The sequence below is a fragment of the Pangasianodon hypophthalmus genome, chromosome 15, assembly GCF_027358585.1.
Source record: "Pangasianodon hypophthalmus isolate fPanHyp1 chromosome 15, fPanHyp1.pri, whole genome shotgun sequence".
In the NCBI taxonomy this organism is placed as follows: domain Eukaryota; kingdom Metazoa; phylum Chordata; class Actinopteri; order Siluriformes; family Pangasiidae; genus Pangasianodon; species Pangasianodon hypophthalmus.
Genome location: NC_069724.1, coordinates 8,795,432 through 8,821,739, shown reverse-complemented (window position 1 = coordinate 8,821,739; position 26,308 = coordinate 8,795,432). Strand labels below are relative to the sequence as shown.

At 37.8% G+C, this 26,308-nt stretch overlaps 1 protein-coding gene across 12 annotated transcripts in view; it reads right to left on the bottom strand.

Annotated features, from left to right (window-relative positions):
• ncam1a (neural cell adhesion molecule 1a) overlaps nucleotides 1-26,308 on the bottom strand; it is a 253,408-nt gene that overhangs the window by 57,185 nt on the left and 169,915 nt on the right. For 6 of the 12 annotated variants that reach the window (XM_053240085.1, XM_053240090.1, XM_053240086.1 and 3 more), the window contains exons 7-11: nucleotides 25,092-25,252; nucleotides 24,254-24,396; nucleotides 16,828-16,857; nucleotides 6,748-6,898; nucleotides 2,010-2,194 (exon numbers count right to left, since the gene is read on the bottom strand). In XM_053240085.1, the coding sequence (XP_053096060.1) occupies nucleotides 2,010-2,194; nucleotides 6,748-6,898; nucleotides 16,828-16,857; nucleotides 24,254-24,396; nucleotides 25,092-25,252 (670 nt within the window). The remainder of the gene's footprint in view (nucleotides 1-2,009; nucleotides 2,195-6,747; nucleotides 6,899-16,827; nucleotides 16,858-24,253; nucleotides 24,397-25,091; nucleotides 25,253-26,308) is intronic. The other 6 variants (XM_053240087.1, XM_053240088.1, XM_053240091.1 and 3 more) reach the window with 1 other exon arrangement.

Sequence of the window (26,308 nt, the reverse complement as noted above, 5' to 3'; positions counted from 1 at the left end):
AGCACAGGGACTTTCTGTCACAGGGAACATTGTGAGCTCCATGAAATGGCCTGAAAACCTGACAACAGTATGCACACAGTTTCTCTCTGTTCTTCTCTTTCCTTACTGCGTCACCATCAGTTTTTTTTTCCAGGAGGGACATGATAGCTGCCTTTTTTTTTTTTTTTAAATAAAATTAAATTACATTTCGTTTAATTAATTCATTCATTCATGTATTGTTTGTTTGTTTGTCTGTTTGTTTATGCAGTGAGTTTTTGTGTTGCTTCCAAGGAGAATGACAATGCTGTTTATGCAGGCATTATTGAGAAAACAGTTTAATTAGTGTAATTAATGTAATAGGTCGCCTATGAGGGAAAACAAAACAATGAGAAAATCATGCTGTTGTAGAAACAAAATTATATATATTACTCAGCAGTGTCATTAAGTTGATCGAGTACACTACATAAAAAAAAAACAGTCATTAAACTCCAACCTCCTGAGCTCTTAGACTAATAAAGGTTTTGACAGATGCATATTCCAGCTCAATTTAATATGGAAATGGACAATTTGGGGTTCTGTAATATTACATTAAGGCAATACAAATTTATCATAGAAAACTGTAAAAATGATAATACAGTTTATCAAATGCCTCAAGTGGTCACATGGACAACAAATGTAAATATAGTAAATATATATATATAAATATATATAATGTAAATATAAAAAAAAAGAATCCAATTTATATATTATATATTCACTTAATTTGAACAAAACGAAAAATTGCGGGTTTAACTTGTCAGCATGTGTTTTTGCTCACGGACTTGACTGACTGAGTGACTCCCTGAGCTCCAGTGTTTAAAATTTGAGCAGGATTTGCTCAGGTCATCTGTAGACAACATTACTAAGATCCCCAATAACAAGTGCTAATTGGCATGAGCATTGGGAAGAATCACTGCATAATTGCTCAGCAATTATGTTTAAATGTTTAAGATACAATATGAATGGAAAATAAAAGAGTGTATGCTCTGTGAGTAAAGTGTGAATAAAAACCCTTTTACAGGTTTCTTTTTTAATCTGTTCCCTTTTTACTTTATTAAAAATGCTGTTGGTATCAAAGTTGTGAACATGCAGTGATTATCGAGTATGAAAAAAACAACTGTGCCTCTGTAATATTTAGTAATAATTTGAAGAAATTTGGCCATTGAGACACTAAAGCATATTCATGAATAGTTTTCTCATTATTAAAAGCTAGGGAATGGTATAATTTTCTCTTCAACTGGCTGAAATGGCCTCCTGCCAATTTAATACCTGCTTTTCAGTTGCACTAGTTTGCGCCTGCTTTCACTGTGAATTTCAGTCTTAGTAAATCACATTCCGAGTGCTAAGTTATAATCTATTTATATTGACAACTACTCCTTGTATTTTACACTTTTGGTAGAAATTCTCCAAACTGCATATTCATTCAACACTTTAGCAAATCAGAGGCTGGGTGTTGGTGTACACATGAAACCTCAACTAGCAATCAATCAATCAATTTTTAGCAAACTAAAAAAGAGTTTCTTCCCCACTTGTATTCCAACAAGTCCCACCTCCTGTACTACAATTTTTGCTGCGGTTGGAGTACAGTTTACAGTGTTTAGCTGTGATTGCTATGCTGATGTAAGAGACCTCTTCAATGTCAGAAATGGGGTCTGTGGACTGGCTAAACTAGCTTGTCTAGTCTTGCTTCCTGCATAACCCTTTGGGTGATCAATTTCTCTAAATACTGTGAAAAATTAGAATTTAGAAAAATTGAATTTAATTTACAGGGATGATGTTCAGGTCATTGTGACACAAGAGTAGCAAAGTCTATAAAAGTGTTTAAAAAAAGACTATATATTGTTAATCTGAAACAAAAATGTGACTTTAAGCCCATGTATAGTCAATGGCACAGACCACTGCTAGATAGAGAGCATGATGTTTAGTTATTGCTAGAGGTTTAGTTAAATCATAACAGGCATGCAGAGGCAGTGGATGGATGGTGGGCAAACCTCCAGATAGCTGATGGTTGGTGTGCTGTAGATCTTGATGTTGGTGGTGTTCACTGCTGGCAGCTGCAATCCATCGCGGAACCACTGCACCGATGCACTTGGATGAGCCAGAGCCTCACATGTGAGATTAGCAGCATTCCCTTCCCATGTAAACTTTGTCACTGCACCCTGGATTTTTGGAGCATCTATAATGAACCCCAACAAAGCATTAGTCAAGATCGTATTTGAAAACAGAGGCAAAAATGGGGTAGTCTAGTTTACTGTCTGTCTACTGTTAATGTTGCCATAGCTCAGTACTGTATTGTTTTCTGAGTTGACACTTTTGCTACGGTCTGAATTTTAATCCCTCTCTCAGGCCTGGAAAATATCTGTCTGGAGGCATAACCTAACAGAGGTGTCATTATATTCCAATGATTAATGGAGCACCCAGGAGGCCAAAGGTAACACTCAGCATGATGCTACCACCACCATGCTTCATTGCAGTGATGGTGTTGTCAGGGTGATGAGAAGTGCTGGGTTTCCACCAAATGTAGTACTTTGTGCCAGGGCCGAAAAGTTAAATTTTGATCTCATCAGACCAGAGAAAATTTTTCCAGATGTTTGCTGAGTTTCCAACATGTCTTTCGGCTAACGTCAAACAGGACTTCCTATGGCTCGCCAGATGTTCAGTGCTCGCCTTTGGCCTCTTGGTTCCTTTGTTGGCTAATGCCCTCCTTACCCAGTCACTGACTTTTGGTGGATGTCCTCCTCTAGGCAGAGTTGCAGTTGTGCCATGTTCTTTCCTAATAATGTTTATTTCCTAATAATGGATTTAATATCACTGTGCACAATGTTCAAAGTTTAGGATAATTTTATAACGCCTGATTGATTCTTTTCCAGAACTTTGTTCCTGACTTGTTTGACAGCTGCTTGGTCTTCATGGGGATGTTTGTTTAGGTATTTTCTCTAACAAACTCTGGGAGCTTCATATTGAAATCATGTGACACTTTAAATGCACACAGGTGAACTCCATTCTGTTACCTGTGATGGCAGCTGATTGCACCAGATCTACAGTTATTTAGGGTTTTCATACCAATGGGGGTGAATACTTATGTAATCACAAATTATTATTATTTTTTTTTAATTTGTAAATAATTTTTTACCCACCACTTCAATATTATGAATTATGAAATACTATATGATCTTTGTGCAGATGACGTATAGTCCCAATTAAGTCCATTTCACTTCCAGGCTGTAACACTACAAAATGTGGGCTTCAAAAAGTTTAGGGGGGGGTGAATTCTTATGCAACATATTTTCCCTTTTATTTTTTATTTTGTCTTATATTTACATTTTGTGATTCATATACTTAAAAGCTTAAAACATTCTGTTACTAATTCTGGCAAGGACGTTTTGACACCCCGCGACCCAATGTAGGATAAGCAGTACAGAGAATGAATGGATGGATGGATGGGTGGATGGACGGACGTTTTCACATTTTGTACGTTGTCTTTCCACAAAAGAATTTCTAATGCCGAACTGTCAGGCGATACCCACTTGGTACTTGTGTAATTTGCCTGGTTGTAAAGCTGGCCATACGGGAGAAAAGGGCTCCACTGGGTAATTGAACTCTCTAATATTAAACCGCTAGGCACCGGAGAGTCAGCACATCTCCACGGTGCTGCTGTGATAAGGTAAATTCACCCTCCAATCTTATCGCCATCTGTGAGCTCCTCTCAGGACCACAGGCTGCTACACTGGTGTTCAGACAGCGCAAACACATCTCTTTTTAGGAGTAAAAAATAACCTTATAATTGCTCAGCCATCCAAAGGAACATAACTCACCCTACACACATCAGAAATAACTTTCTATGACATGTATTTTATCTCTATGATTTCCACCATGCTGAAAAGACTGTCAGATGATGGTTTTAGTTATACTGATTTATAACACATCATTACTGAATTCTCGACACAAGGTGTCGATTAATTTTCTATAACAGCAGCCCTGACAATAGCGCCAGCTGGAATGAACATCACAGGTTTATATTAATACGCTCATTCTAATACGTTATCGTTTCTATAGTAACAGCTCATTCGCAGGTATGGCAGACTCTTCACGTAAACTATGCTATGCTTTTTAACAAAGAAAACATTTTACTTGTTGATACTGTCATGCTGTCGGTGATGTTGTCTGTAAGGAGATGTTTCTTTAACATTTATGGAAGGAGTCCTCAGTGTCAGCACTTTGTAACTAGGTTTTCTGCCATGGGAGAGTCTTCAGAACTTTTGTGGTTTCTTGGTAATAAGCAGCATTTTCAGCTGCTATAAAGTAAGTGCTTTAAGGAACTTATTTTGAGTTTTCTCGTTCTTAATTAATAAAAACATTTAACTGTTGCCAAGTTGCTGTGGTAAAGGGGGAATAAAACCCTTCAGGACCATATCACACTCCAACAGGGCAAGCATTAGACCTTGATGCACTATAATTCTAGCTTTATGATTTACTAAAAACATGCACCTCCAGAGGCATGGCTGGGATTGACAGCAAGCAGCAAATCAGTGGTTTTGTCTTTTTCCGTCCTTGCTCTTAAAAGCTGTGTCCTGGATAATGACTGTCCAGACCATTCAAAGGTTGTGTAACAGCGTGAACTCATTCAGGTTCACCTGCTCAAAACAAAGCACCTTTTTCTTATCGCTAATTAGTCCAAGACACTCCAAGCACTCAGCCAAGCACCTGATTACTAGCGCGCCGTACTGCGTGGAACTGCAATTGCGCATCAGTTGTGCATTGTGATGTTATCTCACGACTGGAGCAGATTACTTGTTTTTCAGGTGAGGGAAATTAATCCAATCAGTCTTTCATTACACATCAGCCTTTTTCATCTCTGTGTTTCTGATTCCTGGAACCCATTTGAGAGTGCAGAGTAAGATAAAAACTGATTTTGATCTACCTTTTTCTGTAAATCTCTTAGATGCTAATGGTGCATATATGCTTGTAACGTAATTTGATAAGATTAAAAGCTTTTGCATTACCACCTCATACTTTTTTTTTTTTACTGGTAGTTAGAAGTGTGTCATATTTGATATGCCAAAGATTGCTAGGCGATCGGTTATGCCTGAGGTCTTCTTAGGTATACTCAACACGTTTTTAAATCAAACACAAATGCATGCTGAGAAGCAGTTTACGGTACAGCTAACAACACAGATCAATTTTCTCATCATTTCTTAGTCACTGACACCAATATGTAAAATATTCAATAATACAAATCTTGAGAGTTATAATTTTACATGGCAAAAATTAAGTAGCTTTAGATATAACTATTATTAAGTAAATAACATAAAATAAACTCTGGACTCTCAAATAAGAGCATGTTTTTCAGACTTGGCCCAAATACTCAGGTCTGTACCCAGGATCGATTCTGAGTTGCTTTGGAGGAGCCCATTTTTAATCACAGGTTTGTTTTCTCACAAAGAAAAATTCCTTTAACAACTCATAATACTCATATTACAACGATAATACGTTAAAAAAACATCTGTTTGTTACTGTTTATTGTTACCACAGTGCTGTTGAATTCTCAATTCTGATTGGGCAGAAGTTGTGACATCACACCACTGCATCGCTTATTATTTTCCTCTAACAACATGGCCTTTCATGTTTTATTCCTTCCTTAATTGATGATTTATTTATATAATTAGTTTCTTTAAGTGATTAAGAGTTCAGTTTGTTTTTAATTCTTTCTTTTCTCTTCACTCAATTTATTGACAAGTCCTTCTGTTTCTTTGGCAAGCCTTGCATGCCTTTCTCCATGCTGGTGAAACTTGAAACAGGAAGAAATGCAACTCAGTGCCTGACCCCAGGAGCAAATCTGCACCCGAGTTAACCTGAAGTGAAAGGAGATCAGTTTTTATACCACAGAAAGTGGACATTTTATTTAACTTTTCAAATCTTCTATAACCAAGGATATCTGTTTTTCTGACTCTTCTGGGGACGTGTTCTGAATTCTTCGTCCAGGCATTCTAGCTCTGTCTAGTTCTTATTACATCCACTGCAAAATTATATCTTAGCAAGTGAAGATATATTGAATAGAGGGAAATTGTTTAATATTTCCATTTATGACATTATTATATAACAAAAATAAGTTGATTAGGCCATTTCTAGACATATTTACTATTTTTTAGCTTAAATCTGACTTATTTTGGCAGATAATTTTGCTTCTTTCTAGAAATAAATGCTCGAAATAAGCAAACCTCCAAGCCTGAAATGAGTAAAAATATCCATAAAAAGCTCAATAATCTTATTTTTGTTTAATTACAAACTAATAATGAGAAATATTGATTGATTTGTCTATATTCAAGATTTTCAAAGATTTCTGAAGTGTTACCTTGTCTAGCCTTGTACGTATCCTCATGTTTCTAAAAGTCAGAGTAACAGTGATAGCCTCTAGTCCTGTCAGTATGTTTATTCTGAGGTCTAGTTTGTCTTGTTTATACATTTCGTCAATCTAGTCTCTATCTTGTTTCATTCTGTTATTGCCTCGGCTTACCTTGTATTGTATTTGGTGGATAAAATCTTGCACACTAGCGTCCACACAGATTGTAGTCTTATATTTGTCACATTAAAGTTTATATCATTAAAATCAAAACTGCAAAATAAATCTATCAGTTTGTTCAACCGTCCACCTGGGAAAATAATCGAATAGTTATTTTATAATTAGGCAAGGAGAAGGTACATATGAGAAGAAACAGCTGGGTTTCTTACAGCGCACTTCCAGGTACATGCTCTGGATGTCCTGGCCGATGGAGTTGCGGGCGGTGCAGAGGTACTGGCCAGCGTCCGTGAACTGGACGTACTTCAGGGTGAGAGAGGACACACGGGCATCACTGCGCACTATCACATTACTGTCCAGACTCTAGAGAGAGAGAGAGAGAGAGAGAGAGAGAGAGATCATAATCAGAATCTATTAATCAAAAATTCAATACTTCTGTCCTCTTAGTAGGGCTGTCAATTTTCCAAATGTGTCTCCCTCCCCCAGTTATCTCATTCAATTTATTAGTTAATAGATTCAGTATTCAAATGCATTTTAGAATTAATAAGCTTGTAATTTTATTTCACACAGACAAAGCAAACACTAGCAGAAGCCACACTGTGCATTCATATCAAAAAAGCCAAACAGTTTCGCTTTCAGTAGAAAAAGCATGAAGAAGCAATACAATTTATCACAAAGATTAAGTTTATGTTTCAGATTCGCTTTTATTTATTTACATTTCATATGCTGCACTCGCACCGGGAGGGAAGTGACACAGCAAAGCAGCCAGAAATTATTTATTTTCAACAAGAGCTGCTGATGGTGTAGTGGTCGCTCAGTGGATAAGACACTGGACTTCTGATGAGCAGGTCATGAGTTCAAATCCCAGCACTGCCAAGCTTCCACTGCTGGGCTCTTAACCCTCAACAGCTCAGTTGTATAAAACAAGATAAACACAAGTTGCTCTGGATAAGAGCATCTGCCAAATGTGATAAATGTAAATTTAAGGCGAGCAATATGAGCAGCACAAGCAAATCAAAAAAATGAATTGAGTTTATTCAAATGAAGTGGAGAGATTTCATGATTATTAATAGGAGGGAGGGACAGTCGTACGTTTTCAAGTGTTTGATAAATCTGAACAGAACGGCAGCAATTTTTTTCTCCTGATATATACAGCTGTGATCACAAAGATGCACAAGCATTTCAGAAAGTTTAGTTTTAGGCGGAAGACGTCTATCAGATTTGTGGTTAAAAAGTTTTGTAGATAGCTATGTACTTTGTGTGCTATCAGGGAAACCATGGCCACTGACAGTAACCGAAGAGAGGACCGATGTAGAGTTAATGTGTGGGATCCATGTAAAAATACATGATATGGCCAAAAGTTTGTATATATACATATATATAATAATATATATATATGCACATACTTTGTTCATTTTTAGATTTTGCATTAGAAACCTGATGCATAATAGAAAAAAAATGCAAAAATAAAGTATATCTGAATGAATGACATGCATTCCTTAAGACTCCTTTTTCCATATCACATGGCATAACGAAAAAAAAAAGTTTAGAAAATACATTTTTATGGACTTAGGCAGAAAAAGTGCATCTTAAACATTTATATGCGGAATTTTTTTTTTTGTTGAAAATATGTGGATTTTTGAGACAGTGAAATTAGTTCTGTCAGTCCCACTTTTTAGAAAACAAGACCTCTGGCCTGAAGACAAAACAAGCTAAAATTTGTTAAAAGACATGTGTTAGTACAGCTCTGGAGTGACTGCAGTATTTCTCTCAAAGCTCTCCCAGGGGTGTACTGGGATGCATTCAAACAGGAATCAGTAATGAAGTGGACCATACAGCAGAAGCCACATGACTTTTGCCTGGTGAAGACTTTCTGAACTGCACAGCTGGACGTTTAGACACTGCTGAACACACACGCACGCACACACAAACACACACTCGTATACACGCAGTCACTTTCACTGCATTAAGCTTTCACACGGGTGCTAATATCTTGTTCTAGGAGCCTCTCTAAAAGCCCACATACACACACCCACACACTCACACTGCATTAAATCTGCAGACCCATGGCTATAGCAGCAAGACCCTCAAAGAGCTTTGGACCACATGGTGAGCTCTAGAGTATCTGTATTCTGAACAACAGTGGAGAGCCATTTAAGAAACATTAGCGATAAGACAAAAAAAAATCATATCAGGATACTCGAGGACATTTTCATTATACATAATGTGTATTATGATATTTAGGTTCGCTAACAAACTGCCAGTGAAAGCTGTCATGACAAAAATAATACAACTGATACACCAGAAAGAAATAAAACACACAAGTTCATAGGAAAATATTCAACGATGGAGTGGTGTGATGCAGCCTGACACAAATCAGAGTTACTCCTACCTGCCTAAAGTTCATTATCTTCCAACAGCAGCACATCCTGAGTGTTCCTGTTATACCTCAGCAATTTGCCAAGACGTTGGAATTTGTTAACAAACACCATGTTGTACTTTTATCCGTTTATAGTTACATTTAATAAAATTGTAAACATGTCCATGAAACAAGTTAGTTCCTGCTATCCCTTATGTTAGATATAAACTGTTGTTTCTTACCACTCTCTGTTTTATAAAATAAAAATAAAAAGGATAAAAATACAGCTTCTTGTTACCAAAGAAACTGTCACAAATACATGACTTTGGCACAAAGCTTAAAGGACACTGGAAACTCCTTAAATAAAAATGATAAAGGAACATATCGTAACAGAAAACTTCACCAGTTGCACACATTTTTAAAATCTGTTTATATAGTTCACAAATTAAATTAAATGAAAAAACCCTGATGCTTGGTTTATATTGCTGGCACGGTTTGGCTTCATTATCCTCTTAGACGGACGCGTCAGTGCAAATCAATACAAAGTTCTTCTGACTGATCACCTGTATCCTATGATGAAACATTTCTATCCTGATGGGAGTGGTCTCTTGATGGATGACTCCACCCCTAGCCACAGGACACAAGGGCTCACTGAATGGTTTGATGAGGATGAAAATGATGCCAATCACATGCTACGGCCTTTGTAGTCAGCAGATCGCGACCAGCTGATTGCCTATAGGAGATTTTGGAGTTATGTGTTAGACAGCACTCTCCATCACCATCATTAAAGCACCAACTGAGGGAATATCTTTTGGAAGCTCCATTGTTCAGCTCTTCAGTATAGTTCCAGAGACTAGACCCTGTTTTGGTAGCTTGTGGTGGCCATATTCTTTACTAAGACACTTTATGTTGGTTTTCCCTATAATTTGTCACATGTCTATATATCACATTGTACTTTTAATTAAATAAATTTTTACTGATAGAGACTAATGCTTTGGACAAATGTAAAAGTCGTAACTACTGAACCATTTCTCTCTCTCTCTCCCTCTCTCTCTCTCTCTCTCTCTATATATATATATATATATACATACATATATATATATATATATATATATATATATATATATATATATATATATATATATGTAGAGAGAGAGAGAGAGATTGAGAGAGAGAGAGAGGTTATGAAAAAAAATAGTGTTTATCTATATTTTTGTCCTGGGTCATAAATTTCAAGATGCTTATCACCAGCTCTGCTAAAAGACAATAATGTCAAATTGGAAAGGAACTGCGGTCCACTTTTTAAACAGCATCTGTGATTATTAAAGCAAGACAACCATCAAAATTGGATCAGCATCATGTATCTCCAGTGTTCCATTTGAATTGCCATGGAAAGGAGGCCTGCTATGGATCGAGGAGTGAAATGGGCCTGCTGCAGGCAGCGAATACAGCATGTTTCACCAAATTGTGAGTGAGTAAGTTACTCTAAGTGCACGTGCCTGCTTATTAACGCTCACCAACTACATCAGTTCAGCACTGGATGGTGAATACTGTAAAACTAGCTTCTCCCCTGCGTGAGAACTCCTTGCTGTGAAGTGCTGCTTCACACTGAGCTCTAAAGACATGAGTTAGAACTCTCACACATGCGACTTAATATTCAAGACATTTCAGAGGAAATTTTCAGATGAATGTCTCTCGCAGTAAATCATATACATGGAAATTAATTGACTAAATGCATCTGAGTCGTGCGACGTGGCCTATGCTAATTAGCCGATGCAGCCTTTTATTAGTCGATGCAGATTTATTAGTCATGCCAGATGACACCCTATTACTCAACTAATAAACACGAGCTTCTCCTGCATCGCCTTGTTGAAACTATCGGCCATGCACGTCACGTGCCGTCGCACTCTGCGCAATCAGTTACAGAACATTTGCTGTGAAAAAGTGGTGTTTGCGAAAATAAAACAGAAAAAAAGAAGCCATTGAATAAATTGAGTAGGCTTAAAGCAAAGCTCATGAGAGACATTTCTCACAAGAGACATTTCTTCCAACCAAAGTGAGTCGATTTCAGCAGTGCTAATTCTTGCCTGCCTCTGTGGACAAATCACACACAGGACTACTTTGAGTGCCAAGTGTGTATTTCCTATTTCAAGCCATTGTGTCACTAGTCTAGAGCTCTGTTTTAATTATCCACCGAGCAAGCAAAGTGACAAGCCCGTGCGAATCATCACTGCTAGCTTTTTTCCTTTTGATCGAAGGCATAGATTGAGCGTTGGGATTAGAAGAAGAACGCCAGAATGAGACATTTCTGAAATTTGCAGTGGCACTTCATTTATAAAGTGCCTGCTCAATAGTCAGTGAGAAATCTGACTGCCGAGCAGGATGGGAGTGAACGCCGCTCGGAAATTCAATCAATTCTCAGACTTGATTTAAAGCACCATGGCTTAGTCACGATCGAAAGGATAGGTCGTAAATTTCATCCGGTTGGTGCCGCGTGTTCAGAAACTTGTTAGCATGCAGTGTCACCTTCTTTCGCATAGTAATAAGCAGTAAGCTGCATGTGTAAGGCCTTGTTACATGTTCTGAGCTGGCGAGATCATTACAGCGATGTTTTTCATTCGCACCGCCTGAGGTGTTACTGTGAGCGATTAGGTTGACCTTGGATAGAGCTGCAGAATCATTCGGCGCCTCCGCTATCTCATCTGTTGTGAAATTTTACAGAGAAAAACACACCAGAATAAAAGAGAGTGGTGAAAAAGAAGCTCAACTCGGCAGCGGATCGCAATCACCAGCCTGTGTGCATCTCATTATCTGCTCCAATAGAGAACGCAGAAAGCATCATTTTGCTCAGGCACTTTCTCATAAATGTGCAGCTAGACAGTGTGCTGCGATAGGGAATAAAAACAGCACTCGTTCTCAAGGTCTTCATGTGACAGAAAAACCAAACACTTTTCTTTTTTTTCCCAGCACAGGGGATGATTGGTGCATGTGATGTTACTCATAGTGCATGGAAACTAAAGTGGAAAAATCAAAATGGTCTCATGCAGCCATTGACTGAGCATGATGTGTCTAACGACGTGTCCCGCACTTCAGCAGGGGCTGATGCACATCTCAAACTAACAGAGTTAAAAAAAAAAGCCCTCAAGCACAGACAGTCTTACACATGAGCATCCAAACATAACACTGAATGATTTAACTTCCTACAGTGTGAGATGACAAAGCAAAGGTCTCTATACCGGGAAAAATACATTTCACTAAAAAAATCACTAGCAATAGTAGGGCTACATGATCTGAAACTTATCAAAACACACAAACATATCTGGAACATTTGAGATTCACCCAGAGCACACTAAAATTGTGATGTCATATATTTAATTCTGTGATATCAGTAATAAAAATACCAACACTGTCATTAAATGATTATACCACTGACTGGTCACAGGTTTTTATTAACGTACTTATTCTAGTATGTTATTGCTTCTATAGTAACAACTCAGTCATAGGGATTTGTATGGTGGACCCTTGACATAATCTAAAATTGATAATAAACAGATTAAAAAAATGTGTTGTTATTTAACAAACAGTAACAATCATAGATAAGGTGAAGTTTTTTTTTTAAAACATTTATGAAGCTTCAAGAGAGAGAAGAGGCTGGTATATGACATTAATGTTCCACAACATCAAACATAACTGTAAACGGATGAAAAGAATGAGATATCATTCAATAATCAATAAAAACAGAAAAAAATGTGATCGTTGGAAAATTGCTGCGGTATAGCAGGAATAAAACATGTTGGGGTGGTAACAGTAACTCATCACACCACTGGGTTGTTGGTTATTTACCAGTAACAGCATGCTCCCAAATGCTCTATTCCTTAATTAACACCTGAACTTCGGTCGTGCTAAACTGCACACAATCTCTGGTCCCAAAGTGACTTCAGGCTGCATTAATTCACAGTGCAGGTGCTAAATTAATCCATCTGCATTGATTTTGCACTGTATTTTTATTTATTTATTTTGTATGAACGGCCCAGATTGCATATTCATTAAGGCAAACATGCAAAATGGGCAAGATGTTTTATTTTGCTCATATGAAACACACAGGCCTCTGTAGACCCAGTTAGCATATCAGCATTTTTTTTTTTTTGTGTGTGTGTGTGTGTTTGTGTTTTTTTTTTTTTTAAACACAAATAAACCTCATAAAATCAGGACCTTTGTTGCAAATTTATGAACTAATCCTGCCATATAGTAGATACTGAGTAGATAAGTGTAGGACCACCAGGACCTCCGTTTTGATTATTTGGAGGTAATTTGTTAGTGTGATGCTAATTTAAGTGCATCATCTGGATCAGTGCTGCTAAGTTTCACTAGCACTGCGGGGTTTAAAAAATCCACCAACTCGAAATCTCCAGCCTGGTCAGAAAATGACACAGGTGAAGGCTAGATAACGACTAACCCACTGTGCATGAAAAAAAATGAGCTGTAGCCTCTAACTCTACACCTGCATCGTGGACTAACAAGGCAATAAAGTGGAGTACAAGTTTAACACAATGTTTAAAATCCCCAGCAACACTGTAGCACATGATGCATTAAACTCATAGCAGCACTACACAGTAGGGGCTTTAAGCAATGAAGGCTGTAGGGACAGCTACAGTGATCAGAACTAAATCTGTGGCTATGGCGTAGCCATGGTAACCAAAATCGCTAAGCAAAGCACAACTCTAACACTATGGTGGGAAAAAAAAGTCATTTAAAAAAAGCAAGAGAAGATTTGCTTTCTGCATTAAAAGATAAGCTAATTGCAGCGGAAGAGTTTGTATGGTTGTATGATGCCAACAGGGTGTTAACTTAGATTGTTGGATTTGTGGATTAAATGGATTAAATTGTAAGTGTCTTTGACTAAATTGATCTGGAATCATTAAAGGAATAGTCATTATCTAGTGTAAATATAATTCTAATTCAACAGACTTTAACAATGTGAAATTACCACAGCGAAACCTCACATTTTGGCGAGTACATCAAACCATTTTTTTTTTTTTTGCCATAATGAAACCACAGGCTACGGCGGCAGGAAGTGGCAGGTCAAATTTTCCATACAGCTCAGTTTTTCTTCTGATCACCGTATCTGTCCCTGCCGCCATCACTGTATAGAGTCCCTACCGAAAATAGACCACAACCCGAATAACATCTGGTCACTAGTGGTTCTGTGGTGGTTCTTTTCCACTGATGGGCTACAGTTAGCAAACCTACTATATGGTGAGTGAACCTGATAAAATACAGGGTGTCCCAAAAGTCTCCATACATAGGAGAAATTAACCCTTTTTAGCAAAATGTCTTCCAAAATTCATACTTATTTTATATTTCATATTTATATTTTTAAAAGAATGCCCTTGACAAAAAAAGAACGTATTAAAATCATTCTTCATGGCTGGATCGGGAAGATGTTGCAAGGTTGCAATGGACTTTAACAGGAAACATGGCAAGAACATCACACACGACACTGTTGCCAAGCTTATTAACAAATTCAAAAGACAGAAAGTGTTGCGGACCAACCGAGAAGTGGACGTCTACGAACATCCACTGACGAAGGCACAACCGACATCGCGCTGGAATTCATAGTCCCCTATGTATGGAGACTTTTGGACACCTTGTAGATATAAAGTAGGTGTATCTAATAGTAATTTCCTGGATAATCTCAACTAGATACTGTAAATTTGTACCCAAGAACTGCTACTGTAATCATAAAGACAGCCCTGTGTTCATCCCAGGACTCTTATTCATGACTTTTCAACACGTACACTTTGACTTTATAGCATACAATTGTAATAGAGTAATGATTTACAATCGCAGTATCCTGTGTGAAGAGGACGGATTCCCTTTTGAGTCTGGTTCCTAACAAGGTTTCTTCCTCTTATCATCTCAAGCAGTTTTTTCTCACCACTGTCACTTCTGGTTGCACATTAGGGATCTAAGCCTACATACGAACCTATGTAAAGCTCTTTTGAGACAAAGTCTCTTGTTAAGAGCACTACACAGATAAAACTGTATAATAAACTGGCATCTCAGAACTGACTATATGCACGCCTGAGACAACATCTGTTCACAATGTTCCTTAAAATAGCTATGAAGAACTTTATATGGGTATAAAATTCCCACATCATAGGGGCCGTGATAGTGCAGATGGAGACATGCAGTAATGCGTGGGCAGTCGTATAATTGCAGGCTTTCATCTTGTGCACAACGTGTGCTGATACCTTCCCACACCTTCCATATGCATCTGAATCACTCATTATCAGCTGTGCAGAAAACACATGAATATTTACAACTAAACCATTAAGCAAGTAAACAGGAGCATCTAGATTGGCTTTTTCCCACAGGCAGAGTGGTGCTCATAATTTACACGCTCTCATAATTTCTCCATAGTGTATTTAGCTTGGGTAAAGTGTAGTTAATGTGGGATTTATTTGTGCGCTAAGGTTATGTTCACTTCTACAGAGCAGGTTATGGGAGTGTTAGTGTATACTCGGGTGCTGCTACATGTTTTCTTTTTGTCTGATTATTCGTAATGAGTATTAGCCATTTGCATTATTACTACTATACTCTATAATTTTTTTTTTCCTTCGAAAAAACAAGACAGACAAAAATGACCTGCATGCAATTTTTCTCCTAATCCCAAATCTGGTCAATCAGCTTGGTGTCATATGTTTTGCACTGGAGCTACGAGGCTAATGTTGCTAACAAGTAAGGGAAGCTAATAGCTACCAGTTTAGCATGACGCCAAGTCTAAATCATCACACGCTCATCTCAAATCACACTCAGTATTTCTGACATGGCATGACACAGTGTTGTCTATAAAAGAAAAGAAAAGAAAAGAAAAGAAAAGAAAAAATAAACAGTCGTAACTCCCCCAACACAGTCGTAGCTCTATCTTGAATGCTAATCATATTTTTCTTTAGCACATACAGCATCAGACTCAGGTAGGAGGCATATATTATCGAATTAAAACCTCAAAAGTGCCAGATAAATTAGAGAAAAACCAGGTTTATTTTGGGAAAACATTTTTATCCTATGAGAGCTTTGTGTAAATTGATGTATTAAGGAGACTTACTAATGTGAACCTTTATTGAGCGACTTTAAATTGTATAATTGTCAACAAGTTTTACATATGGATTTTATATATGGATTACTCTGTCATGATTAAATCGCTAATTTATTTCAATTACACACACAAATTTAATGGAAATTCTGTGAAACTTGGATGATTCATATTAACTTGAAAGAAAACAATCCAAAACAAATCCAGAAATTAAGACAAACGAGACTAGACATTCAAATACAATGGTACCCTATAAAAGGCGGAAGAGTTAGTGTGTGTTTATGGTAGCCGATGTGTAGCCTTAAGTGCTCTTTTACTGATTAATTGACGTCAGACACCAAACATGTCATGGCTGATTTCACAGCATTTGTGTAAGGGCAACAATGTGTAAATTATTCACCTTGGCTTGGCCGTTCCTTTAAGTTTCATGAAAAAAAATTCGCTGAGTGAAGAAGAAGAAAAAAAGGCAGTTCTCGTAGTGAGAAAGACTGCACAGTTACTGAAAATGGTTCTCGCGGTTTAGAAAAGCCCCGATAGCATCTCCACGATTTCTATACACAGAAGCTATCAGAGAAAATAATAAGGCATATAAGAAATAAATGAAACAGCACCCCTTTTGGAAAAGGAGGGCTACTTCATTAACCCTGTGTGTGTGTGTGTGTGTGTGTGTGTGTGTGTGAGTGTGTGTGTGTGTGAGTGTGTGTGTGAGAGAGAGAGAGAGTGAGAGTTTGTCTATATGGGTTTGTGGAGAAGGATCTAACACTAATGCTCTGCTCTAGTAGTAATGGGACTTTCTAGCATTAGTGCCTAACCGGGCTACTTGCTCAATAGCTGTACCTTGTGTTTTTCAGGTCGGGTCCAAGACGCCTGCAGAGGACAAACATAGAAAGAAAGATAAAAGGGAACAACAAAAATGGCAAAAAAAGCCTTAAAAATCATGCATCCGCTACAGGTTTTAAAGATAAACCACTTGTAGCTTTTGTGCAGCTGAGTGGAATGCAACATAATATAGAACACTAGCAAAGGAAAGCAATACCAAGCTCTCGTTATATGGTTCAAATATTAAATATTATTTGATTAAACCATGCAACGTGGCATGCTTCATTTGTTCTGTTTGTTTAGAGCTAAAAAAATGGTCATGGAGAGCTGTAGTATCCGCTAAGTAATTCACCTAAATACACTAGTGTCTCTAGGGCAAGGCCATTCAATCCGCTCTGAAGCCCCTGCTGTTTATCAGGCAGGACAGATTTTATTTCTATGATCCTGTTCATGCTAAATAAATTAAAAGAGTTCTTCTGAGTAGCAGTGGGTTGAGTGAATGCTTAGATCAAGGCTATTTGTAAGAGTGCTTATTAAAAGTTTCAAGAGAAAGTCTAATCTAAGCAAATTGACAATAGTTTAGGGAATCGCTGATAGATTTCATCTATCGGGATGGTTATCTAGTTATACGACTTAACTGTCTGCTTTAAAATAGACATAAATTAAGTATTTTTAAAATATTTTGTATCCTATACAAACCTTAATAACGTTAATAAACATTAGCAATTGCAGCTACAGCCATCTTGTAACCAGCTTACAGTAATTTTTTACGATGTAATGCGCATTACATGTCTGGCCACGCCCCTTTCTTCCACCACAAAAGCCCACCCAATCCCCTGCATCTTACACACAATCATGTCTTTGATGATGAACTTGTGCTCTGCATACGCAGCAGGATTTGACTTTGGATAAGAAATTATCTTCTCAAAGCAAGAAGCACAACCTGTATTTTCACACAAAGTATTAGAAAACCTTCCAAATCTGACAGACAACTTTTAATTACAAGAAGTCCTTATCCTAGAGGACCTAGATGTTTGTGGAGCTAGTTAGAGACCTCTGTAAAACCTTTGATTAGACTCCTCCCAGAGCAGCTTGACTGTATTAAGGTCAGAGGACTGGACAGGATGTTCTAGACAACCATGCATTCCTCCTGTTTAAATATCTAATATCTCATTTCTGGCATGTGTGGGTTGAAAATGAAATGTTACTTAAAAGTTACCAAACTTTTTAAGGAGCGGTGTGCATGTCGACCAGGATGAGTCAGCAAACTCCCTAAATACCGCAGATGTGATGGGTCCACTCAATCATTAACCATTAACCAAATTATTTATGGAAGTGAGACTTTCCAATGCTGCAACCGGTTCTGTATGACTTGGTCAATAACAACTCTATCATGTGGATTTCTGAGATGATGCAGATGCTGAGCGACACGTTCGCATTGCCAGGACGCATTAGCGAGCGCTGTATCTGGACTCATTTCTCTATGTGACTACAAAGGGATCAGATTGCATTGGAAGGACTGCCATGATGAGTAGGTTTCCCAGGAGCCTTTTATACCTGAGTCACATTCATTAAGCCAAAATCAATCAAGGGTCTTTGCACTCCATGTTTTATCACACAGCTCACAATGGAGTTTTTTTTTTTTTTTTTGCAGATTTTATCTACGCCACTAATAAATTAAAAGACATGAATAGAAAATGAATACATATGTCAAGATTCTCTTGTGACTCCTGACATGCTGACAACAAGCCAGTGAAGCTCACATTTTTTTTTACTGCATAAAGCAATGCTCTATTGTGGATGTCCTTTCATCCAGTCATCCAGTGATTTGGCACAGAGCTAAAAGGAGAATAAAGGCCCAGCACTGGGAAGCAGGGTTGCAAATGGAACCTGGCGTGAAGGCAAAAAAGCAGTGATAACTCATTCTCTGAGGGAATTATTCATACAAGTATCAACTGGCCTACCAAAGTCTTTGAAAACGCATTTAGTTAATTGGAACAGACTTTAGGAGGCTTGTCTGGAGCACTTTTATCCTTAATGGAGTTACACAACATCTAACGGATAAGACATTCTGCTGGATTAGGACTGGAGCATGACAAAGACTGAATACTCACACTCGACAGATAAAAAGAGCATAAAAAGTTGAGCGTGTGCTTTATTAGACTGACTTGTAATAACGATTTCCAAATGATTTCATTATCTCTTCTTCGCCAGTCTGCCATCGGGTCATCAGGGCTAAACCCTTGTGTTCTGTCCTGACACTCATTTCATCTCTCTTTCTCTGCGCTAAACATATTCACAATCACACAGCCGTCTTTTTCCTGACCTCTCCGACACACGCTGGGTATTAACACACCCACTCCGACGCTGGCCCTGCATACAGCATCGAGTGTAGTCACCTGGACTCTTGTCTGCTCTGAAAACTCTTTGTAAAAATTGGGTTTTTACAAGTGCTCTTAATGGTGATTGTGAATGGGATTATGCAAAAAGCTGATTATCACCTTTGCAGTTCCAGCAAGCTTTCATTCAGCATTGATATTCATACCTGACCTCCCATTAAGTAAGGCTAATAAAGGATTAGGGTCTAACAAGGCACGCACTGCTCTAGACTGAGTGCAAGCACAAGAGCTGAGACTCCTAAAATGCTGCACTCATGGCTGAATCATCCTGGAGAGATGAAGATAGAGGACTGTACTACTATCCATTCATATGCATGTCCCTAGTTTTTATCATCTGCACTGTAACTATACACTGTATTTTCTGGACAATAAGTTGATTTAAAGTATAAAAAACACCTATCTAAAGTCTGTCTGCTTAAAGAAAAAAAAAAAACATTAAACATATTTATACCAGCTTTGTTGAATTCTTGTATTTGATAGGTCAGAATAGTCAATAGTCTTTTAATTTCTCTTTATTTATTGTAGTTACTGGATATACTACTGGGACTTTTAACCTTACATAGCAATTTAGAGATCCCTTTTTGTTGGAGTCTAGTTTGGTGATGCTGTATATGACAAGATTTTCCTAAGCTGAACTGAAGCTTTGCTACAGTCCTGCTTTTAATCCATCTGTCAGGCTTGGAAAATATCCTTATTTGGAAAAGGCTTGGAAAAGTCCATCGCTATGGAGAAGTCATTATAAAGAAATGTTTAAACCCAAGACCTTGTAATTCATTTTAAAAGTTGCTTTTATTAGTCTGTTACAACAGTGCTACTTCCCTTTATGCTAGCAATGAACTAACAGTAATTAAGGTATTAAATAAACTGCTGTTACACAAAGAGCTTGTTATTGCTGTAGCTAAATAACAAACTTCTGAAGTGTTTCCCTTTACTGATCATATTCCACTGACATCATCCATACAAAAAAAAAACAAAAACCTTGAACACTTCATCCAAGTTATTCCACAGTGTTGACCTAGTTCACAATCTAAGTTTGGTATTATTTATCTACAGCGATAACAGGCTCTACATCAGTTTATTTAATACCTTAATTTGTTTAATATTAGATAACTATAGCTTTTCTGTTTAACTAAATTTTTCAATACTTCAGACTAGCACATAAGTAAGATGACTGTGTGATGCTATATCATATGTCTGTGTATTAGCAACACAGCTGACAATGTGTGTGATTTTAGCTATAACTCCTGATGTATTTAACACCTTTTTTTTTATTTAAAAATAGATACCTACCAAGTTAGCTAGCTATTAACTTTTGTTTTCCTATCTTCAGTGTAAATTCAGGCAGCTAGCTTGCTAGATACAGTTTGTTTAATCCTCTGTGCAATGCTAACTAGCAAGCTAACACTAGATTGCTAGCTTTACTGAACACTTTTTTAATGATTAAATATTGGTTTTTCAGTCTTTCCGTATGGTGTGATGTTGCATGCCCTTTGTATTAGCAACATAGCTAACACTGTGTGATTTTATCTATAACTCCTGAGGTAAAATACCCACAACTGGGCTATCACAATTAGGCTAATGTAAAAATTATGACAGGTACATGATTTTACTATGCATACGTTTAAAAAAATTCTATTAAATTTAAATTTCTATTATCGAACCTGGCTCTATTTCTGTTTCAGAGCTTATGTAATAATCATAGACAGACATCATCTCTGCTTTCAGGCAGAACATAACGTTATACAAAAGCAGACGCCTTTTCATTATTTATGTGGTTTGTCTTTTCGGATTAAGTGCTTTTGCCAGGCTTATACACACTGAGTTCCGCTGTTCTTCGCAGGGTTACTGTGTATTTCTTACATTTTTTTTTCAGAAAATGTTATGGTGATGAATCCTAAGCATGGGAAAAACACGTTGGAGATTAGATCGTGATTGGTAGGTGAGCTGTAGCCACAAATAAAATGTGCTTGTCTGTATCAATGTTCTTGTCTATATCATTAAAGGCTATTCATATTCAAATAACAGCGGATATAACAATTTACATGATTTATTCAAAGAGCATGAAACAATGGCTCATAAATAGAAAATCAGAACCGCTTTAAACCTGACTATTGTTATTGAAAGCGCAGTGCTGCGTAACGCTGTGTGAGCATTACTCACGTTTTAAAAGGGTTACGTGAATGGGAAAACAAGAACAGACTTAATTCCTGGATAGAGGAGACTGGCAGGAGATCTGTGTAAATGTTCAAAACAAGATTATCTTCTTAAGATAGCATGACATGACGGTTTAGCTGCATTACTTTTTTTTTTTACTCAGGTTTTCGGAGAAAAAAAAAAATCACACGCTGACTGGATGAGATGAATACTCTTTCTTGTTGTGATTTTATTCAGGCATTCTCATAAGAGAACCATCTTGGGTGTATAAAACGCTGTATATGGCAGCCATTGTGAGTTTCAAAGAAACAGTGACAATATAGCTGGAACTGAATTCCATTTTTTGGCTAGATTTCCAGGCTAGCTCTGGAAAAAAATATTTACGAAATCCAGCATGCAATGAGGTGGAATATTGTAACACAACTATCACCTCTTCTAGACATAAACATGAGGTATATCTCATTCCTGCAGACCAAAAGCAGTCCCCAAGGCCAGTCAGATAGGTCTTTAACCAGGCGCTTTCAGCAGCGTGTGCGATATAGGAAGCCAGGAGCTGGCTCTGACAAATCAGCTGTTCAATTCAACACACTAATCCCTACACAGCAGCAAAATACATTCCAGAGAGGAAATGTTCACCCAGCACCCTGTGCACATAACCACACAGGTCTTCCACCTCAGATAAGGCGCTGTGAGAGGAGCACATATAGAATGGCTGAGAACATTCATCTCAGCCAAACTCAACACACTGAGCCCGTGACTGTAACTAGCTGTGAGTGCAGAGAGTACAGAGCAGGGGTCCAGACCTCAATCGTACTAGAAGTTTTTGTTTTTGTTTTTTTTATCCCCTCCCATGTAGCATTTCCAGTTGTCAAATTCAATATGAAAACAGTGACATCCTGATAATGTGGTGGCAGAATGTAGACTACTGTACAGAAAAAAAATTCAATCATCAGCTGTCATGACTGTTTCGCAACTGACCTCAGAGTAGCCGAGGAGGACGCTTGAAATTTTGCCCATAGATTTAATTGCCCATTATGTTTACAGACCTGCCAACTGCAAAGATGAATAATGCATCATCCTGCCAGAGGGGTGGTGACAAGGGGCACCAAAAAGCATCCTTTTACAAATTGTCTAATGTCACTCTTACAAATGGTGAACATTGCCAACATACATCTACATTGCCAACATTTTTCACTGTTGATCAGCTGCTCAAACTGTTTTAATCCTGTTTAATCTTTTTTTCACTCAAAATTCTCGGCCATCTTTCTATTACAGCCAACCAAGCAAAATTTTCATCCTGGTTATGGCCCTGACATTCGGGACCCAAGTTAACAGCTCAGGTTTTACTGTGCCGCGTCAGATCGAAACCGTTCTGCAACCTTCCCGTTCAACTGAAGTCTGATTACTATGTTCAAGCACGATGAACAATTAAAGCAGTTCAGATGTCAGTCGAGACCTGGGTTCAGAAAGAGACGCTAGACACTGTGTAGCTTTATCATGTTTTTCAGAAGAATGCGGGGAGGGGAATAGGAAGTGGAGCGAAGAAGCCAAGCAGAAGGATAAAGGACAGAAAGACAGACAGACAGAGGGAAATTGGTTCTGTGCAGGGCTGAATATCGATAAGAGCTGTGAGCGGATGTCGGTTGATGCTGTTCGTCTGTTTCTGGATGAAAAATGAAGGAATGGAAATGGGCCATTTCATGGCTGATAATTATGTGCAGCAGTGGAAGGGTGCAGAGGGGAGTGTATTTATAGCACGAAAGCTGCTTCCTACTGTTCCTACTGCATCTATACGACACCTTTATATATATGCATTAACATGTCAGCTAGAGTGTGATAAAACTGAACTGTGTGACAATGCTTTTCTGGCTGCCTCTTTATTTATTCATTATTATATATTATTTATATTGTGAAGACATTTAAGTAGAGTGTTTTCACGCTTCAAGACTCTGTGCAGTGGAAGTTCAGCTCCTATATGCAGACTTCAGCTTAAACAAGAGCTTACAATAAATGCATTGGAGGAGAATTAATGGTTTATATGTACATACTTGTACTAAACTGGCAATTTTTTATTCAATGTCAACAGTGATACACTTATACTATACACAACGATACACTGTATGCAAAAGAGTGTACACAGTGTGCCTTTTCCCAGCTCTTTTGAAAAACTTTGGCTGAACCCATATCTAAAATTTCAGGGCACTCTGAACCTAAGAATTTAAAAGCAAATGCTGGATTTTACAATTATTATTATTATTATTATTATTATTATTATTAATTTAATACATTTTGTTAAAAGAAACAGCTATGACACACAAAACATCATGCCAGTAAATGTTATATGAGCAAAATGTTTCCGAAGAAATGAAAGAAAAGATTTTTTTTTGCCTATTAAAATAAGCGTTTATAAAAATGATCTTAACTCAAGTGTCACCAGGCGGATTATCATTCTAATACATTAATTGCACCAATGCTGTCATGTTTATTCTTATCTGAAAATAGGTTAAATGAATGATTTAATAAGGCTCCCAAACAGAATGGACGGATCTGAACTTTGCATGCTCTTAAAAAGAGCAGCATGGCGAACCTCTGACCTTTAAATTGCCTCCGCCATGGCTGTTTGATCAAACCTGTATGGAAATTTAGCCCTACCAACACAGCTGACTCTAACTCCCCTGACCTCATATCAAACACTCGAGGTCAGGAAGAATCTATTTAATATAATACACCAGCTTCAGCGACTGAGTAATAACAGGCTGTGGAACAAAACTGAAAAGAATACTTTCAGTTTTGTTCCAGTTCAAATAACTCATCAGCATACAACAGATGACCCTGCCCTGACCAATGCCCTCTGAACCCTGAGTTTTCCCACAATCCCCCCAGCCCAGCACCTGCTCTCCTTCGCTGAAGATGCGCCTGCCGAAGCTCCACATGATGCTGGGAGTGGGGTCACCCGTGGCCTCGCAGGTCAGGACGGTCTGTTCCTCTAGCTCTGATGCTGTCTGGTTCTTCAGGTACGTGATCTTCGGTTGCACTGCGCGCACACACACACACACACACACACACACACACACACAACTCAGTACAGAACTGCTGAGAAACTGCTGCTGAGAAACTGCTGCTGCTAAAACACTGGTATAAACGCAGTAAGCTGGAAAATGCAATGTTGCCAATTCATCAAATCTATTTCAACATACTTCTTACCTTGATGCACTTACATTTTTAATGTCTAAATTGTGTTTATTTTATTCAGCCTCAACTGTTTAATGCTTTAAGCTACATTTCAGCTTTAAATAATGCCTAAAATCAATTCGTCAGTCAAGCCATGTTTGGTATTTAAAGTGTGCACTTTCAGATTTGCACAAAACAAACTAAACGATAATTTAGATGCATAGTTTGCATGATTCTAAACCGATAACTACAAGCTTATGTTACTTGTGAGCTACACCAACCTCGTAGGTCCACTGCAAACATGTCTTGACTGATCGAGTGTATTCGGCTTATGTGAAAAGTTTTCATTTTGGTCAAACTATCACTAAGCATTACTCGTCCAGGGCACATGAGGAGCATGTGCAATTTCATCTGACAAGATAGGAGTATCACTGAAGAAGAGGCATCTAAAAACTTGCTTAGGATTGCAACCTAAACCATTGCTCATCCTTTATATAGACTATAATTTCAATTCTCCTGCTGAGGCAGGACTCTCAGGGATGATTATCTGTCTCTTACCAAACACCTTGAGGCTGATCTCCTCCTGCTTCTCTCCTGCTTTATTGCGGGCGATGCAGGTGTAATCTCCCTCGTCCAGCTTCTTCACGTCTTTGATTGTCAGCTCTGAGCCGTCATCATTCAGACTGTATTTCTCATCGGCCACCAGCACTACTTTATTACTGTGCCAAACGAGAGCGAGAGAGAGAAAATTACTGACCTTCATATTCGCTATACATCTGCAGTATCTTGAATATATTTACTTCCTTTCTCAAATGCCTTAGAGATGTTTTTTTAATTAAAAAAAGCCATTTTGTAGTCATAGCCAAAAATATAGTGAATGATACCCAATGTCCTCATTAAATCCCTCAAATGCACTGCAAATGGTTAGCTTCCAAATGATGGTACAGAATACCCATAATGCACATTGACATTTGTAGTAGTAGGTAGTACAGCACCACCGTAAGGCATAAGAAGATTTTTACACATCTCACTTGTGGTTGATCAGCCAAGACGTTTAATTTCTAAAGTTTGCTTCTTTATTTCTTGAGGCATGAGGCTAATATAGCTAACAGTGGATGGAATGGGAGTCTATTTTAGCCTGTAAATATCTGCCTCAAACCACATGTAGCTCTTCAGTGAGGTCGCATAGACTTGCTGATGTGATTAAGGACATAGGGTGACTTACTGTTATCTATAAATATGAATAAAGTTTCAATGTGTAGCTAATGTTGGCAGCCATCTTGGACAACTGGACACACTTTTGCCTTTAGAGCATGTTTATTTAGTATTATTCAGTGAACTAGAATGCTCATATTATGCAGATGATAATATACAGGGTGTCCAAAGTCAGAAACCAATGAGAGTACCAAGAAGTACCAAGAAGTACCACTATCTCTACCCTTCCATCCAATGTTACTGCCATTTTCACCTGTAAGGAGAAATTATAAATACACTATAGATATAAACATTAATTTAAACATAAGTACCTTTTTTACATACTCCAACACTGGACATTTATCGGTCATTCAGTAACATTGTGTGCAGATCTTTTCGTAGGCCAAAGCAAAAGAAAAAATTCCTTTTTTCTAGTTTTACAAAAGATTCACTGATGCTGATTTTCTTCGTATTCATGTGCATATGTTGCTAAACTTTATTCATCCATATCATCACCAAGCGTGTTCAAGACACAGCTGATTTGCATTAAATGACACCCGCAAAACTCCTTAAAAGCCAAA